The 19,779-nt window shown below is 34.7% G+C and overlaps 1 protein-coding gene across 2 annotated transcripts in view; it reads right to left on the bottom strand.

The window, feature by feature from the left end:
• LOC136027040 (bumetanide-sensitive sodium-(potassium)-chloride cotransporter-like) overlaps positions 1–19,779 on the bottom strand; it is a 167,758-nt gene that overhangs the window by 130,697 nt on the left and 17,282 nt on the right. For both annotated transcript variants that reach the window (XM_065703961.1, XM_065703962.1), the window contains exon 3: positions 2,720–2,870. In XM_065703961.1, the coding sequence (XP_065560033.1) occupies positions 2,720–2,870 (151 nt within the window). The remainder of the gene's footprint in view (positions 1–2,719; positions 2,871–19,779) is intronic.

Raw genomic sequence — 19,779 nt, 5'->3', positions numbered from 1 at the left:
TTTAAAAGAGTCTTACATGAAACAGCTTGTGATAAGATGCCGCAAAAAAGGAATAACTCACTTAAAGAATATAGAATTCTCAAGTATTTTTACCTCCCACTACAATATAAAAAATATCTTTTTTGTATTTTTACTATAAAATGCTTTTAGTAATATATTTTACTGAAGAAATTAACAAAACATCAAAATGTCTCCCCTAGATTTTGAGAGATATATCCCCCGTCTCTACATTTCAATGAATAAACAGCACTGTTGAAAAGTGAATATACTCATTTCATTTATGATTTTTATATGCCATAATACAAAAATATAAAAATACCTTTCTTGTACTTTTATTAAAAAATATTTTTTGAAATATATTTTATTGAAAAAAATAGCAAAAAAAGGCCCCCCCTCACTAGATTTTTAGAGATACATCCCCTGTCCCGCTACATTTCAATGAATTGACAGCACTGTTAAAAAAATATGTTCATTTCATTTATGATTTTTTTTATGCCCTAAAAAATAATATAAAAAATCAAGTTTTATGTAAATTCCTAATTACAGTTACATTCAAAAATCGGAGTCACATCATCTAACCTAGATTCTGTTTCTGAACGTCAGACCTTAGTCAATATTTAAATATTTCAAATGAAATCAAATATTAAATATAGGTTCCTTTGCCAATATATATTTATTTTATTTATTTATTATTACGAATAGCGGTAAGCATCAATGCTTGTCGCAAAAACACAAAAACACAAAATCATAATACTAATCTAAAGTAAATTGGCAACGACAAACTAAACAGCAAAAACTTCTAAATAACACGACACTACAAAACAAAAGCGTCTTATTAAAAAGGCGTATTTATTAATGCACTCTTAAAAATTCGAACACTCTCTGCCTCGACAACTTCCAAAGGCAAACCATTCCATGGTCCGGCAACTCTACTAACAAAAGATAATTGACCTTTTTTCAGTGGTTTTGGGGGATATAATTTATAATCATGCTGACGAGTAGAGTGATAATGGCAAAATTTAAAAAATAAATTTGGATCAACATCATCCACTCCTTTAATTATACGAAACACAATTACAAGGTCACTGCAACGTCTATGAAACTTCAACGACGGGAGTTGAAGCCTAGAAAGTCTCTGTGGACAAGAAAGGCTCTAAAGGTATGGAACCAATCAAGTGGCCCTTCTCTGAGCCTTTTCTATCCTATGCTCACCCATTAGACTTACTGGAAACCAAACAGAAGTATTATACTCAAGAAGAGGGCGGACCATTGATTTGTATAATAGTAAGAAATTACGAAGTTTAAACCTACTAAAGCTTCTCCTTATAGACGATAAACAATAATTTGGATTCTTTACAATTTCCGAAACATGCTTATCAAATAGCAATTGGGTATCAAAGTAAAGACCGAGGTCACGCACTATTTCGTTAGAATGGATTCGTATGCCAGACAGCTGGTAAGTATGCACAGGTGGGAGTTTACGAGCATAGTGTAGATCAACACACTTAGAAGGGCTTATTAACATGGAATTAGATTCACACCAATTAGTTAGAGAGTCAAGATCCTCCTGTAAAAGTTGCACATCGTTTTGGCCTCGTACTGGTAGATAAAGTTTTACATCATCCGCAAACATCTTGACAGTAGAATGCTGAACAGAGGAAGGCAGATCAAAAATAAATAAACAAAATAAATTTGGACCCAGGCAGCTACCCTGGAGGACTCGGCTAAACACATCAATTGAGGATGACATAACTTCACCAACAACAACCTGCTGAGTTCGTCCGTTTAGATAATCAGCAATAAATACCCAATTTATAAGCTGCACAATTTTTTAAGAAGGGTGGGTATTAAGACTTTGTCGAATGCCTTCGAGAAGTCGATGTAAATGCAGTCAAAGGGTATACCTAAATCGGCAAAACGTTGAAAATCCAAAATAACCTCAAGAAGCTGAGTATTACAAGACCTATTGGAAAACCATGCTGAGCAGGATTCCAAAGATGATTTCCGTCAAAATACTTTTGAACGGGTGAAACAATCAATTTTTCCATCACCCGGCAAAAAATAAACGTGATTGAAATTGGCCGATAATTTTATAATATTGGCCGATAATATATATATATATATATATATATATATATATATATATATATATATATATATATATATATATATATATATATATATATATATATATATATATATATATATATATATATATATATATATATATATATATATATATATATATATATATATATATATATATATATATATATATATATATATATATATATATATATATATATATATATATATATATATATATATATATATATATATATATATATATATATACATATATATGTATATATATATATATATATATATATATATATATATATATATATATATATATATATATATATATATATATATATATATATATATATATGTATATATATATGTATATATATATATATATATATATATATATATATATATATATATATATATATATATATATATATATATTATAATTCTGTATTTATTATATAGATGTTAAGAGGGGGAGAATTTCGGGACTTGAAATATAGCCCAAAATATTGATAAGACTAGACTAAAAACACTTGCTTTTAAAAAATTTTGAAAGGTTTTTAAATATTTTATAAGAATTCGAAAAAAATATATTGACTAATGGGTTATCTCTATGTGTACTTACATATTCCAGATTGGCCGACAACCCAGGATAGCCGAAGAAAAAGCATCACACCCCAAATACATAGAAGACATCTTACAAGAACACCTCGAATCCAACCAAATTTGATGCTTTGACTTTGACCCCCTCCGTCCGGTAGACCAGTAATTGAACTCTATGAAAGGAAAAAAGAAAAACAATCTTACTGGATTAACGCAATCAAAAGACATTAATACCTTTTAGCCTAGGCAGAGAGGCAGCTTAAATAGCAGGAAGCGCTGCATCAGCCTTGGATAACTTTATCTAGAGAACAGTTGTGAAGGTAAAACTTTTTTTGTGCCAAAAATACAAGGAAATGTAGCATAATAAAGCCGAATTTTCTAAGTGACAGTCAGTGAATAAAACGTAAGTATTTCCATTCAACCGTTCTCAGTGAAAAAAATAAGACTAAAAGATTTAAAAATATAGTCAGCTGGAACATATAAAAAATACTTCAGAAAAATGAAAATAAACTTTCATTTAAAAAAACTTGTTTCTTTTGTTTAATTTCTGGACGTTTTTGAATTAATGCATGTTTTGATCTTGGCTCTCCGCACATAAATAATCAAAACGAAATTTGCATATTAATTGTGTTTGCCTACATGGCTTTTTCATAGTTTTAATCGGAAGATTTTGAGAAAACAAGAGTGAGGGAGGAGGCCTAGTTGGCATCCGATTTTTTGATTACTGAAAAAGGCATTAACTTTAAATTTTTTACGAACGTTTTCATAAGTAAAAAATATACCTAACTTACGAATTAACTTACAGCAGCGAAATTTTGTGTTCTCATATTTTTGTTACATATATGAGGAGTTCACCCCCTCGTCAGTACCTTGTTCTTTACACTAAAACTTAAATTTTTTCCCAATTCATTAAGAATAACCCTGAATCACAAAAGCCGTAGAATAAATAGTTGAAATTACTAAAAATACTTTAGCGTAAAGAGTGGGATATTAGGAGGAGGTGAGCCCCTCATATACGTAGTAATTTCTGTTTGTTTTAAGTTTTAATGCTGCTCCTTACTTCTAGTTGAAAAAACTTTTTCATATTTATATTTTCATTGTTTTTTTAAATAATGCTAGAAAATCCTGCGCTGCCTTCATGGAAATTTTCTTCCCCCATGCCTCGATGGAAAGTTCCCCCAATATATCCCCCTCTTATCAACCCCTCCCCCAACCAAAAAATCCCCCTGAAAACGTCTGTACACTTCCCAATAACCATTACTATATGTAAGCACTGGTCAAAGTTTGTAACTTGTAGCCCCTCCCACGGGGACTGTGGGGGATTAAGTCGTCCCCGAAGACATAGTTACAAGGTTTTTCGACTACGCTGAATAAAATGGCTATCTCAGAATTTTGATCCGTTGACTTTGAGAAAATAATTAGCGTGGGAGGGGGCCTAGGTGCCCTCCAATTTTTTTGGTCACTTAAAAAGGGCATTAGAACTTTTCATTTCCGTTAGAATAAACTCTCTCAAAATATTCTAGGACCACTGGGTCGATACAATCACCCCTGGAAAAAACAACAACAACAACAACAACAAAAAAATAAACAAACACGCATCTGTGATCTGCCTTCTGGAAAAAAATACAAAATTCTACATTTTTGTAGATAGGAGCTTGAAACTTCTACAATAGGGTTCCCCCTATTGTAGAGAGACCCCTAGGTGTAAACACCTAGGGGTTTTCCCCCTATTTTCTAAAATGAGGCAAATATTCTCTGGTAAGTAACTTTTGATGGGTATAACTAATCTTGATGAAGTTTATATATTTAAAGTCAGCATTAAAATGCGATTCTTTTGATCTAAATATTGGTATCAAAATTCCATTTTTAGAGTTAAATGGCAAGGTAAATTGCAAGGTAAATGGATAATTTCCGTGGATTAAAAAATTGCTTATTGAATTGGCCGATTTGTTTAGACTAATAATGTACTAAGTTTCGATATTCAAATGCGTATATCTTTGGACAGTCAGCAAATATTTATCCTAGATAAGTAATGAACTTGCGAATCAATCAAAGTATTACATGTTTTCATAGATGTTGCAAAATCTCGACATAGTTCTTTAAGCGGTCCAACTTCCTTTTCATTATTCAAAATACTATGGGGAAAATCATAAAACTATTGAGGTTCCGCTGACGATTTTAAGGCGTTGATGGTTAGGTATTTTATTATAGGTAAACAATAGAAAATTGTGTTCTGCTTAATCTCCCCGAAAATTAATGTCTACAAGGACAAATAATCAGAGTTTCTTGTACGTATTTACGAACATCGATTTTTGGGGAAATTTCTGAAAATCGTGTTTGCTTCGAAGAAATTTGAGAAAAACTAACAAATTTTGAGACTGCGGAAGCACGATATATATTTTTCAATTAATTTGGTGATCAATAAAATAATCCTATTCTATAGCAATAATGTGTGGTGGAAAGAGAAAAACAGTTTCACTTTTAAACTAATTAGCATAAATACAAGATGATCAAATAGTATTATTGTTATGACTATCTCCCCCTCTCCCAAAAAAATTCTTACTTCTCTTGTTATTTTATTTTTTTCTTTTTGCAGAATTATCCTGTTTTCATATCTGCACCCGATGAAAAATTGTTATTGTATACAGATAAATTGGTTTTGCAGATTACAAGTTGGGAGAACTGAAGCCCATAACAAAGTCACTTTGATTCAAGGTTGGTTATTTCTTGTTTGCAGTCAAGGAGTGATAAGATCATCCATCACCATGTCTCCCGCACGACAAATAGATAAATTCTCGGGATTGTGAAAGTAATTATCTTAGCTCTGGTTTTAGGATAATAAAACAATAATATTTGCGATTCCTAAAAGTAAACACATTAAATCTCTTCACCTAGTCAGCAAATATTTTTTCGATAAGCCAATTGGAGAATTAATATGGGGCCTACTCGTATAGCTTAAAGGGCAAATGAGTCTAAAAATGAAATCTAATTGTTTGAATCAGTTAAGGGGATATTTACACAACCATATGCTGTTACTACCACAAACAGCTCACTGTAGCATCAAGCCACCTGAGGCAAATGCAAGGGCGCATGCTCTGACTCCATCCCAATCTCTTAAATGCTTCACTCTATGCCTCCTGTTATGATGTTCCAATTTCCTTTAAGTTGCTCCCTGTGAACCTTTTACATCGCATTTGGGAAGAACCTACTTTCGTTTAATCCAAAAATAATGGCTAAGAAGCGCATTATTGGACATTTTATCATCCTTTCTCCTTGAAATATGGTCAATTAATCTTAACCTTTGTTTCTTTACAGCCTAGAAAAAGGAATCGAACCGCATTTTTGTAAACCATACCCTTTGAAATACGGTCTGTCCTAATTCTAATCTACATTGTCCTTCCTCAGTTTTTCCAAGTACCCGTTTTCTAGGATTACACTCAGCCCATCCCAATATCGTGGCTTCCAAAATCCTAGTCTTAGTTTGATGATTTTTCTATTCCTCCAATTTTTTTCAAAAGCAGAGAAATACCCTTCTCTTCTTTTAAAATCATTTTCAGCTAAATGTTAAACCTCCTTCTAAATCTTCTATCTGTTAAATATCCTATCTGTTAAATGTCCTTGTCTTGTTCGAGTGTTTTTTTGTATATATTTTATTAAAGTGTTTTATTCTTATTCTCTGTGGTCCACTACAAGCAATGCTTCTTGGGCATAGTAACCGCTTTAATTTTGCAATAATTTTTCTTTTAGTATTAATAAATTGATTGATTTATTGATTGATTGATCTTGTTATTCTATTTTTACATCTTCTTTACATCTGCCACCTTTATAAATGATACTACTTAGGTATTAGGTGAGGATATCCACCTGATCTATTTTCTTTTTGCCTATCAACTCTCGGCCTTTATTTATTCCTAGTCTACGTCACAAAATCTTCTCAGCATTATTTTTAAAAAACCTGTTCTTGCACCATGTTCTTTCAAAGCCTTTAAAAAATTGCTTATTTTGCTATTTTTGTCGAGGGCATTCAAATCATCTAAATAATCAAATAGTTCGTGGTAACGAATAGTAAGCAAGTAGCGAAGGGGCTCAACAGTAACCGAAACTCTAAAAAACGGAATTTTAATACCAATAAATACATCAACAGAATTGAATTCTTAGGGCTGATTTTAAATATATAAATTTCATCAAATTTAGTCCTATTCATCAAATTACAAGCCTGAGAATATTTGCTTTATTTTAAAAAAGGAGGAATCATCCATTAAAATTCATAAAATCTTAATGAAAATCACACCATCAGATTCAGAGTATCAGAGAACCCCTCTTCAGAGGTTTCAAGCTCCTAACTGCAAAAACGTGGAATTTTGTATACTTTGCTGGAAGTAAAATGCGCGTTTATTTTTTTTCCCAGGATGATTGTATTGGCTCATTGGTCCTAAATTGTTGCAAAAGGGCTCATTTGAACGAATTATAAGTTCTAGTGCCCTGTTTAAGTTTCCCAAAGCATTGGAGGGCAACTAGGCCCTCTTCAACGCTCTTTTTTCCCAAAGTCACTGGACAAAATTTTCAGATAACCATTTTATTCAGCATAGTCGAAAAACCTTATAACTATGTCTTTGAGGACGACTTAATCCCCCACAGTCCCCGAGGTAAGGGCTGCAAGCTATGAACTTCCTCCATTGTTTGTACATAGCATTGGTTATTGGGAAGTATACAGATGTTTTCAGGGGAATCTTTTCTGGTGGGGGGCTGGGGGGGTAGGGTTATGTGGGAGGATCGTTCCAAGGAGGAATTTCTTATGGAGGAAGAGAATTTTTCATGAAGCGGTTGCCAGATTTCCCAGTAATAAAAGGACCAAAAATGTAATAAAAAAACAATTTTTTCAACTGAAAGTAAGGAGTAATATTAAAACATAAACGAAAAGAAATTATTACGCATATGAGGGGGTTCACGCCCTTGTGAATACCTCACTCTTTCGGGTAGTTTTTTTAGTACTTCCAAAAGAGAGATCTATTCTAATCAAACGGCCTTTGTGATTCAGGCGCCATCTTAAAGAACTTGAACAAAATTCGAACTTTACCGTAGAGAGCGAGGTATTGACGAGGGGGCAAACCCCCTCATATACGTAAGTTCTGTTTGTTTTAAGTTTTAATGTTGCTCTTAACTTTCAGATGAAAAAACTTGTCTCTTGTTTATTTAATCTAAATCTAAGAAAAGTTTACTTTCTCATTTGATTCGTGTTTTCACATAGTTTTCCTTTTTTCTCCCAAACGTAATAAAAGGAAGTTTGCCCATACAGAAGTGAAAAGCCAAGTCGAAACTTGAAACAAACAAAAAATATTTGCTTGAGAAAACTCCATAAGAAACTTCCTGGATAGCTTGCAGAATATAAAAGACTAATTCATGTATCTCTCAACTAAGGTCGTATCCCGGGGGTGGTAAGTTGTTTGAACTCCTCCTCCTGAAAGTTTTACCCGTCTCGTAAAAACGTAAGAAAAATGCATTTAAACAAATTTTATATGTGTTTTTAAAGTTTGTGTAGTCTTCCCCACCCCCAAAAAACCTCCCCAAAAAATCCTGAATAAGTCCCTACTCTGAATAGTCTTTGACCTATAGCCTTTTCGATAAGACATTGACAAATTTTAGTACATATCGATAATTATAGTTATACTTAAACAGTTCATGGTAACGAACTGTAAGTAAGGAGTGACTTGGCTCAATAGTTGCCGAAATTCTAAAAAACAGAATTTTGACATAAAAGCTACATCGGAAGGATTACCTTATTATGATGATTCTGAATATATGACATTATTTAAGTTTAGTGTTACCCATCCAAAGTTACGAGCCAGATAAAATTTGCCTGGTTTTGGAAATAGGGGAGAAACACCCACCTAAAATTCAAAAAACCTTGATAAAAATCACACCATCATATTGAGCGTACCCGAGAACCGTACTGTAGAAGTTTCAAGCTCCTATATACAACAAGAGCTAAGAGCTCATATGGCACTTGTGACGAGGTCGGAAGAGCCGAGAGCTCATATGATACGAGGTCGGAAGAGCCAAGAGCCAAGAGCTCATTTGGCACTTGTGAGAAGGTCAGAACCTAAAGTTAGACTCGGTACTAGAGTTATCGAATTTGCTGTACTTTGTTTATTGGCAATTATTATAAACCAGACTTTAGAATAACATCAAAAATTATTACCTTACCCTTTTGTATTATCGACACCATTCTTTATAGGTAGGAATTTTTTCATACACTTCAGTTACAATTTTATCCTTATCTTTTGACATAGATTCTTGAATGACTTCCATTTCTGCTCATCAAATTCATGGAAAACGTTTTAAATACGTATTTAAGGCTAATGGTCTTAATTTGTGTCCAATGCTATTTCTCCTATGATAGAAAATCATGAATAACTTCTGCGATTTTGGTGATTTTGAACTGATTTTTTTTTTTATGACTCTCGAGTTAAAAAGGAAAAAAATGTTGGTTTCACTTTTTCTGTATATGCTTTACCTATTGTGCAAAAAAAAGAAATCAAGTTATTTTAGTTTGGTGAATAAAAATTTAGTGGATGGGAAATGACAGTAGATTTTTTTTTTAGTTCATCCTGCCAGTATTTAAAAAAAAATGTTGGTTGCAGAATTGTTATATTTTTATTTTTAACGGTGCAAAAAATTATTTTTAATTTTCAACATTTTTCTTGCTAGAAGGTATGAAGTTGGCTCCAGAGGGTAGAATTTTGGATCATATGTAGATTTTATAATCTACAACCATTACAGAAAATTTCTGATGTTTATCATAAATAGTTTGAAAGCAAAATCAGAAAAATACAATTTCAAAATGTGCTTACTTTTTACTTATTTTACCCCTGTTTCCGGCTTAATAGCGTTGTTCATCAGCCAATAGAAAAAAAGGCGGGATTCTTATCCAATTTTAGGCATTACGCCTCCAAGGCATTGTGTCTCTGATTAGTTGACTTGTCAACTGAAGTCAATAAGACATTTGAGATATGAGGAAGAAAATTATCAACAAAAGGTGGCTGAATTTAAAATACCGGTAAGTAAAAATTACATATACAAGTTTCATTCCCTCTTGTCCATTAAATAAAAAAAAACAAGTTTTTTTTAACTGCATGTAAGGAGCGACATTAAAACGAACAAAAATTATTCCGTTTATGAAAGGGGGTAGTTCCTCAATGTCCCGCTCTCTACGCTAAAGTTTGACTCTTTCTCACAACTATACTTTTTAAAACAATAAGAAACTTTAGCGTAAAGAGCGAGGCGTTGAGGAGGGGACTACCCCTTTCATATACGGAATAATTTCTGTTCGTTTTAAGTTTTAATGACGCTCCTTACTTGAAGTTAAAAAAAACTGTTTTTTTTATGTAATTTCTGAACGTTTTTAAATTAATGCATGTTTTGATTTGGCTAACCGCACAACGAAATTTGCATATCTTTTTTTGTCTAAATGGCTTTCTCATATTTTCGTTCTGACGATTTTGAAGAAAATGGGGTGGGGGAGGAGGTCTAGTTGCCCTCCAATTTTTGGTAACTTATAAAAGCACCTAGAACTTTGTATATTTGTATTACATATATGAGGGGGTTTGCCCTTTCGTCAATACCTCGCTCTTTACACTAAAGCTTAAATTTTCTCCCGGTTCTTTAAGAATGACCCTAGAATCACCAAGTCCGTAGAATATATAGTTGAAATTACTTTAACGGAAAGAGCGAGGTATTTAGGAGGAGATGAACCCCTCATATGCGTAATAATTTCTGTTCGTTTTATGTTTTAATGCTGCTCCTTACTTTCAGTTGAAAAACTTCTTCATTATTATTTTTTCAGTGTTTTTTTTAATAATGCTAGAAAATCCTATGCCCCTTCATTGAATTTCTTTTCCCCCGTGACAAATTCCTCTAAGTAAAGATCCTTCAACGTAGCTCCCTCCCCTCTACCCCCCCCCCCTCAGCCAAAACCCCTCAACCGTTGACTTTTAATTAAAAGGAATAGTTGTGGGAAAAGTCAAGTCATGGCCAATTGTAGAAAAAGCCAAGACAGATTGTCCAATTAAGTGGGCATCAGGTCAAGGTAAACACTGATCAAAGTTTATAACTTGTAGCCCCTCCCCCGGGAACTATGGGGGAGTAAGTCGTCCCCAAAGACATCTTATTATGTTTTTTGACTATGCTTAAGAAAATGGCTATCTCAAAATTTTGATCTGTTGACTTTGAGAAAAAAAATGAAAGTGGGAGGGGGCCTAGGTGCCCTCCAATTTTTGGTCGCTTAAAAAGGGCACTGGAACTTTTCATTTTCATTAAAATGAGCCCTCTTGCGACACCCTAGGACCAATGGGTCGATACAATCACCCCTGGGAAAAAGAAAACAAAAAACAAATAAACACGCACCCTTGATCAGTCTTCTGGCAAAACAATTCTATGACTTTTAGGGCGTGTTTCCCCCTTTTTTCCAAAATAAGACAAATTTTCTCAGGCTCTTATCTTTTGATGGGTAGGACTAAATTTAATTAAAATCCGATTCTTTTGACGTATTTATTAGTATCAAAATTTCGTTTTTTAGACTTTCGTTTACTATTGAGCCGGGTCGCTGTTTTGTTTTTCTATGGTTCTTTTCATTTTTTTTAGAAAGGTGCTGCTTGGAGAACAAGATAAAGATAATTTGTCAAATGGATCGAAAATTTCAGAAGAATTTTCAGCAAATCCTCTCATAGACGATTCAAATAAATTGGGAAACGGTAGTGGTTCTTACGGTGTTGATTGCCCCGATACGAATACTGAGATAGACTTATCTGGAATTCCAGATGGAAACTGCATTGTGAATCTAAGGTATTTCCTTGCTGAAGTAATTTCAGCATTCAGACACAAAATCAGTTGCGATCACGGAAAATTGATTATAAAGCAATTAGAAAAGAAAGGCCTGAAAACTGAACTGAAAGTTAAGTGTAATAAGTGTAACTGGGAAAAGAGGATTAAAGGTGAACCAGAATGTCCAGCAACAAGCGTAAAAGAATATCTTTCAAGTTTTACGGACCAGACACAGGTTGCTTTTTCCGAAAAAAAATCAAGTCTTAAAGGCTGCTTGAATTCGAAGGCTGTTTGGGGAGCCATGGGTAGTGGAGGAGGGTATTCTACACTGTGTGAATTCTTCGGGGTGCTTGGAGTGAAACCAATGTCACGAATAGTTTATTCCCGTATTGAAAGGCAGCTTGGTAATGCTTGGATGAATAGTTTATCGGAAATTTTGCTAGAAAATGGACGAGAGGCCTTAAAATCAGCCATTCATGATGATAGGTATAAGGAGGACTCATACTGGACAAAAGTGATATGTGATGGAGGCTGGAATAAGCGTAGCAAAGGACACGATTATTCGGCCAAAGGATGTGTTGCAGTTATCATAGATGCATTTACGAAAAAACTGTTATATGTTGGCATAAAAAATAAATACTGTTATATATGTTTTTCTTCTGCAAACGCCAAAGTAATTCCCAAAGATCATTTCTGCTTTCTGAATTATAACGGAAATTCAAGGAGCATGGAAACAGATATTCTAGTTGAAGGCTTTCGTTCCAGTGAGGAGATGCACGGATTACAGTTTTTAGAGTTTATCGGTGACGGTGATTCCAGTGTTTTTTATAAGCTAAAACAAAGTGTTTCCTACGGTTCCAACATACGGAAACATGAATGTGCAAATCACGTCACAAAAAACTATACAGCCCATCTATATAATTTGTGCAAAAATAAAAAAGGTTTGTACACAAAATGTCTTCCCCGAGGAATTATCCAGCAACTGACAAAAAATTTAAGGGGTGCGATAAAAATAAATTCTGAAAATAATGGAACAGCAGAAGAATTGAAAATCTTGTTAAAAAGAGGTCCGTACCATGTTTTCGGAAACCACACAAAATGTGATTCTGGATGTCCTAAGATTGCTGAATTGACCGTGAATAGTAAAATAGAAGATTGGTGGAATAATTTTCCCCTGCACGTGTTTGAAGATGTTATGACAGAGGTCGATATTGTGTGTCGAAAAGCAGAGCAGCTTCGAAATGACGCAACTACAAACTTAGCTGAAAGCTACATGTCAGTTGTTGCTAAATTCATCGGAGGAAAGCAAATAAGCCGGTCTAAACGAGGTTCATATCATGCAAGAGTTCATGGAGCAAGTCTTGCTTATAATTCAGGTCCAAAATGGCATCAATTAGCTTGGAAAAATATTTTTGGGCTTAGTCCTTCTAGCGTAACAAAAAAATATTGTAATAAAACGGCTAAACTCCGTGTAATATCTAAACGTAATTTGACCAGTTATTATAGTGCTCTTGGAGGAAAACACGTTGCTAAGTTAAAAAATAGAAACTATAACTTTGGTAATCGTGACTATGGACCAAATTGCAATAAGCCAGACATGACTTCTGATGAAATGAATTTGGCCATACAAAAATATACTGACGAGAATTTAAAATTGGATTTTGCCAGTATAAGCTGTTTGTTCAACAGTACCAAGGGCCAATCCAAAAATGACACTTGGGTTGAAGAAAGATCTAAGAGAATAACTAGTAGTTACTTCCACAGAATTGCAACCAGAAAAAACAGCACCAGAGTTGCCCCAATTGTTAAGCAAATTCGAAACTTGGGACCTAGATTCTGCTCTGCCCTAATGAAAAAGGGCTTAGATTTAGAAGTAGTGGCACTAGAAGCATATGAAAACAAATTCAACTTAAAAGTCGTAAAGGGAGATCAAATAGGACTCAGTGTGCATCCACAGTATCAGTATCTTGCTGCATCTGTAGATGGGCTGCTCCCTAATGGCACACCTATAGAGATAAAAACGGTGCATAATATACCAGAGTTCAAAACCATTTATGATGTGGCCCAGTCAAAAAATTTAGTTAAAGCATTTTTTCTTGAATTATCCAGTGAAGGTCTTCAGCTAAAAAAAAATCACAGGTATTTCGCCCAGATACAAGGCCAACTCGAGATACTGGATAAAATGGTATGCCACTTAATAGTTTATAACTCTATTGAGGATTGGGAAATAATTACAGTTCACCGATCGAAAGACTACTGGGAAAAAATATTTCCGAAGCTTGAAGCCTTCTGGAATGAATCCTTACTTCCTGAAATTTTAGACTCAAGGGTTGCAAGGAATATGGAAATCAGAGAACCTGTGTCTGTAAAATGTACAACAGCCCACCAACCGAAGGACTCAAGCTTGTCTCAAGAAATAAAAAGAGGAAAAAAAAGAAGGTTGAGTCGAGTTGAAGTGAACAGCAAGAAAAAAAACGCACAGAAGGGATCGGGGGAGAACAGTGAATTTACCAGGAACTCAATGCATGAAAACAGTGATTTTGAAGAAATAATTTGGTCTGATTTGGAATAGATAAATCTTCGTGTTTGATAAAAAAAAATGTGTTAAAAAATATTGGCAAGGAAAATTATTTTTTCCTCCATAAATTTCTGTCTCATTCTTCGTCAATGTCCAAAAATAATGAAGTTTCTTATCTGGTCTGAAGTATATTAAATACATTTAATACAAACAATTTTAGTTTTTTTCTTATAAATTTCTTGTATGTTACTTGGGCTTAGTATTTGTGATTTTTATAGTTTTTCCTACAATTATTACGTTTTCTGTACAATTCGTTCATTTTTGGTATTTAATTAAAGCGTCTTTAAGTTTCTTTCCGAAATCTTGTGCATCTCGCCCTAACACAAAATAACATTAATGCCCTAATCTTATTACAAGGAAAATAGCTTTCATCTTATTAATTCCAAAATACTGACAAAAAAAAACCACTATAAAAATCAAGGTGACTGGAAAGATATTGAAAATGAACTGAATGTGTAATGTATAATTATTTAGTGTTTAATATACTAATTACAGGAAACATCAACAATTAAGGTTTACAGATTCTATTTAGCGACAATTTTTTATTTTGGTTTACGGTTAGAACGGAACTCTAGTCGAACTCCTATGGGCAGTAATTTGTGTCCTTTTTGGTTTAACTTTAGCACTCATTTTAATTTTTAATCGTTTAGGATTTAATTATTTGTATATAGCAGTACCCATTTCTTTTATGTTTGGTATAATTATTTATTTTTATTTCTCTTCATTTTCAGTCAATTATGCATAGACAGTAATGTTTGGCCGTTTCACATTTAGATCATTGAAGGATTTTATTTTCTGTCCGTCTGTTTCAAATGGCTCTTTAATTTTCAATTACTTAACTCACTAGCCTAATTGTATAATGTACATTCCCAGATTGCTATGAAATCACGATCTTGTATCAGACTTAGCAGACATCTGCCATGCTTGGGATACTTATGTCATGCTTGGCACAGATCATTCACTCTTAGTACTGTTCTCACAGTTCCGCTATGCTTGGCACACTTCTGCCATGCTTGGTACTAGCCACCTGAGGTATATGATTTCTGAGAGTGAAAAACCTCTCAAACATTCATCCTTTTTCTTTGGGTAGTTTACTTTTGCATGTGCGGACTGTTTGTTTTCGTTGTTGTATTTTAATGGGGGCAGATACGATGGACAAGGGTTTTTAAATTCCTTTTGGGAAATCCCAAACTTTTTACTGTTATCGCTTTTCTTCTATTTCAATAAAAATTCTTTTTTATGTGCTTTAACCCGTATGCGCCTGAGAGGCTATATTTCTTCCAAAATAAGTTCATTAGTACGGGTATGCATTGAGTTTTTCGTTTTACACAAACTTTTCCTCTTGTTATCTTCCCAATAAATTAGTTTTATTTCCATCAATTCTGTTTATGTGCTACTTTTTCATAGTAAATTTATGATGGAATGGCGGATTAGTCTTCTTAGTTATTTAGCAGGATGAGATTGAGGAGCACAAAAACACAAACGTACGCAAACACAGGAACAAGTCTACACACACACATCAAATTACCAATTACGCACTTATTGTTTGATGCAAGCTGTGCTAGAGTTTTGTTCGCAGGAATTCTTCAATTCAATTCAATCATATATATTTAAATAAAAACACATAATTACATGTACATAATCTGCCAGGAAAGCACAAAAGTGCTTGACTAGGGCAGAAACTTAACTAAAGAATAATTAAACAATCAACTAACAGAAACAACGAATCAACTGGATTTATCAAAAAAGAAAAAAAAGAGAAAAAAGGGGAGTGACGAAGAGAAAGAAAAGAAAAAAAAGAAAATAAAAGAAAAGATCGAAAAGAGGAGGACCGCATGATATTCAAATCTAAACAGTATTTCTGGAACGACCCTTCACTGCTCGCTTGAAGGTAGTAAGGTTATTTGAGTTCCGGATTTCCAAGGGGATTGAATTCCAGATAGCTGGTGCATATCCGTAGAAAGTCCTTTGCGAAAGCCAAGTTGGGTATCGCACAGAAGATTCTACTCCTGGAGGTAATCATACATTCTTTCATGGACTACTTTCTCATAAATCTTCGAAAAAAAGGTAAAATAGAAATGGATCGGTAATTACTCGGTTCATTTTTTGACTTCCCTTTGTGAAGGGGTAGCACTCAGGCTAATTTAAGTCTTTCTGGAAAAGTTCCCTCTTCAAGTGATAAATTAATCAGATGAGTCAAAATAGAAATAACAATTGTTTTTGTTGCTTTAACGATACTTCATCTACTCCACAGGATTGTTATTTCATACACATAATTATTTCATTTATTTCATTTTCATCACAATTTGTAAAAAGGAATTCAGAAGTAACATGACGAGGTTTAAGTTTGGGGACTGGTGGACTTCGAGAACTGAAGATTAAAAGAAAATAGCCAGGTGGGTGTTTCACCCACCTGGCTAACTGCTTGCAATTCTCAATACCCAAGGGTTCTCCCAATAGCCAAACAATTTTCATTTCCAAACGGACTCGGTCTCGGTTGAGGTTTGGGAGAGTTCACGCTTTACATTTCAAAACAGACACCCATCTCGAAAATAAAAGATTTATCTACTTTTCGTACAAGTTCTACCATTTGCATTCAATGCACATCGAATCAAAATCTCTGAGCGAAAAAATATAGGATTACCCTTTAAATTGATGTGCAAAAGAAAACACTATTTTTAGCTCAGCAGTGGGTATATTTTCTTTTACATAACCTGTTCATTTAAATTAATCTCCGTAGAATCTAACGTGCTTTTGCTAAACAAACATCTTTTGTTTTTTTCTCCCACTTGTTTATGTTTTTGTCAAGTCTCATAAACGAGTTTGCTATCGAATAGATACTAGCAGTGGCGTTATTAAGATTCTTAGAATCTGTTTCAGAAATTGGGCGGGAACAAAAAAGACCATTAGCCTTAAATTGCGCATTAAAACCCGCGTTGTCTGTGCCCAAAGGACTGGGAACTAATTAAAAGTCAATAGCTAAGTTCATGAATGTGAAATCATCATTGATGACTGTCACAGTGTAAAAATATTTTTGCTTTACTGTGCTGACTGCATAGATGACTGGAACAGTTACATCCGCAGGACTTTGCTTCTTAGGGAATTCCAATTTCGTCAGCAATAGTTACAGCTTAGGGGTATAGGCCTAGAGAAGGAAACATGTTAAGAAAACATTTCATAATACGCACAATAGCTGTAGCAAACACCTTTTGCATGGATCCCCCCTATACTTTACCGCCAACCCCCCTTCCCCTAAAAAGCAAATATATATAGTCGAAATTATATAAAACCAATGCATTCTGTCACCCATCACTTGTTTTCCGGTTGTTCTTTTAAACAGTTAATTCAATTAATAAGTACAAGGTATGAAACAAGAGAGACGCATTGGGGGAATAGAGGGGAAATATATAATTTCGACTGTATATTTACACATTAAGGGGGGGAGGTAAAATATAGGGAGTTCCATGCAAAATCTGTTTGCTACAATTGTTATGCATATTGTAAATTGTTTTCTTATCAAGCTTCCTTCTCAAACATGTTTCCTTCTTAAATCGTAAGTTAAAAATACCTCATTTTTATAATCTTTCAGAATTAACCCTCGCCCCCACTCCCCCAAAGAGAGCGGATCCGCCCTTCCAACTCCCCCGAATGTCACAGGATCTGGTCGGAATTTGAAATTAGAACTTTATAGCACAAGATCCTTCTAAATATCAAATTTCATTAAGATCTGGTCACCCTTTCGTAAGTTACAAATACCTCAATTTTCAAAATTACCTCCCCCCTCCCAATTCCACCAAAGAGAGCAGATCCGGTCCAGTTATGTCAGTCACGTATCTTAGACAGGTTTCTATTCTTCCCATCCAGTTTCATCCAGATCTCACCGCTTTAAGTATTTTCTAAGATTTCCGGTCCCCCCAACTGCCCCCCCCCAATTACGTTTGATCCGGTTGAGATTTAAAATAAGATATCGGAGTTACGAGGTCCTTCTAAATATGAAGTTTCATGAAGATCCGATCACTCCTTCGTAAGTTAAAAATACGTCATTTTCTTATTTTTCAGAATTACCTCCCCCCCCCCGCAATTGAGCGGATCCGTTCCAATTATGTAAATTACGTATGCAAGACTTTTGCTTGTTTTTCCAATCAAGTTTCATCCCAATCCCTCCAATCTAAGCGTTTCCCATCATTTTAGGTCTCCCCATCCCAAACTTCCCCCAATGTCACCAAATCCGGTCAGGATTTAAAATAAGAGCTTTGAGACACGATATCCTTCTAAAAATCAAATTTCATGGAGATCCAATGACCCGTTCGTAAGTTAAAAATACCTCATTTTTTCTAATTTTCAGAATTAACCCCCCCCCCCCCAACTACCCCAAAGAGAGCGGATCCGTTCTGGTTATATCAATCATGTATCTAGGACTCGTGTTTTTTTTCCACCAAGTTCTATCCCGATCCCTCCACTCTAAGTGTTTTCCAATTTTTAGGTTTCTCCCTCCCAACTCCCCCCCCCCCCCCAATGTCACCAGATCCGGTCAGGCTTAAAATAAGAGCTCTGAGCCACGATATCGTTCTAAATATCAAATTTCATTGAGATCTGATCACCCCTTCGTAAGTTAAAAATACCTCATTTTTTTTATTTTTTCAGAAATAACCCCCCCCCCCCAAACTACCCAAAAGAGAGCGGATCCGTTCCTTTTATGTTGATCATCTATCTAGGACTTGTCTTTATTTTTCCCACCATGTTTCATCCCGATCCCTCCACTCTAAGTGTTTTCCAAGTTTTAGGTTTCCCCTTCCCAACTCCCCGCCCCCATCACCAGATCCGGTCGGGATTTAAAATAAGAGCTCTAAGACACGATATCCTTCTAAACATCAAATTTCATTGAGAATCCGATCACCCGTTCGTAGTTGAAAATACCTCATTTTTCTAATTTTTAAGACTTACCCCCCCCCCAACTACCCAAAGAGAGCAAATAAGTTCCGATTATGTCAATCATGTATCTGGGACTTGCGCTTATTTTTCCCATCAAGGTTCATCCCGATCCCTCTACTCTAAGTGTTTTCCAAGATTTTAGGTTTCCCCCTCCAACTCCCCCCAATGTCATCAGACCCAGTCGGGATTTAAAATAAGAGCTCTGACACACAATATCATTCCAAACATCAAATTTCATTAAGATCCAATCACCCGCTCATAAGTTAAAAATACTTCATTTTTTCTATTTTTCCGAATTAACCGGCCCCTACTCCCCCCCCCCCCCAGATGGTCAAATCGGGAAAACGACTATTTCTAATTTAATCTGGTCCGGTCCCTGATACGCTTGCCAAATTTCATCGTCCTAGCTTACCTGGAAGTGCCTAAAGTAGCAAAACCGGGACTTTAGGTTTTCCCCCTCCAACTCCCCCCAATGTCATCAGATCCGGTCGGAATTTAAAATAAAAGCTCTAAGACACAATATCATTCCAAACATCAAATTTCATTAAGATCCAAATACCCGCTGATAAGTTAAAAATACTTCATTTTTTCTATTTTTTTGCGAATTAACCGGGCCCCCACTCCCCCCCCAGATGGTCAAATCGGGAAAACGACTATTTCTAATTTAATCTGGTCGGTCCCTGATACGCAAGCCAAATTTCATTGTCCTAGCTTACCTGGAAGTGCCTAAAGTAGCAAATCCGGGACCGGCA

This window comes from Artemia franciscana, chromosome 5, assembly GCF_032884065.1.
Source record: "Artemia franciscana chromosome 5, ASM3288406v1, whole genome shotgun sequence".
In the NCBI taxonomy this organism is placed as follows: Eukaryota; Metazoa; Arthropoda; class Branchiopoda; order Anostraca; family Artemiidae; genus Artemia; species Artemia franciscana.
Note: the sequence above shows the minus strand (reverse complement) of the source record. Positions and strands in the feature narration are given on the sequence as shown.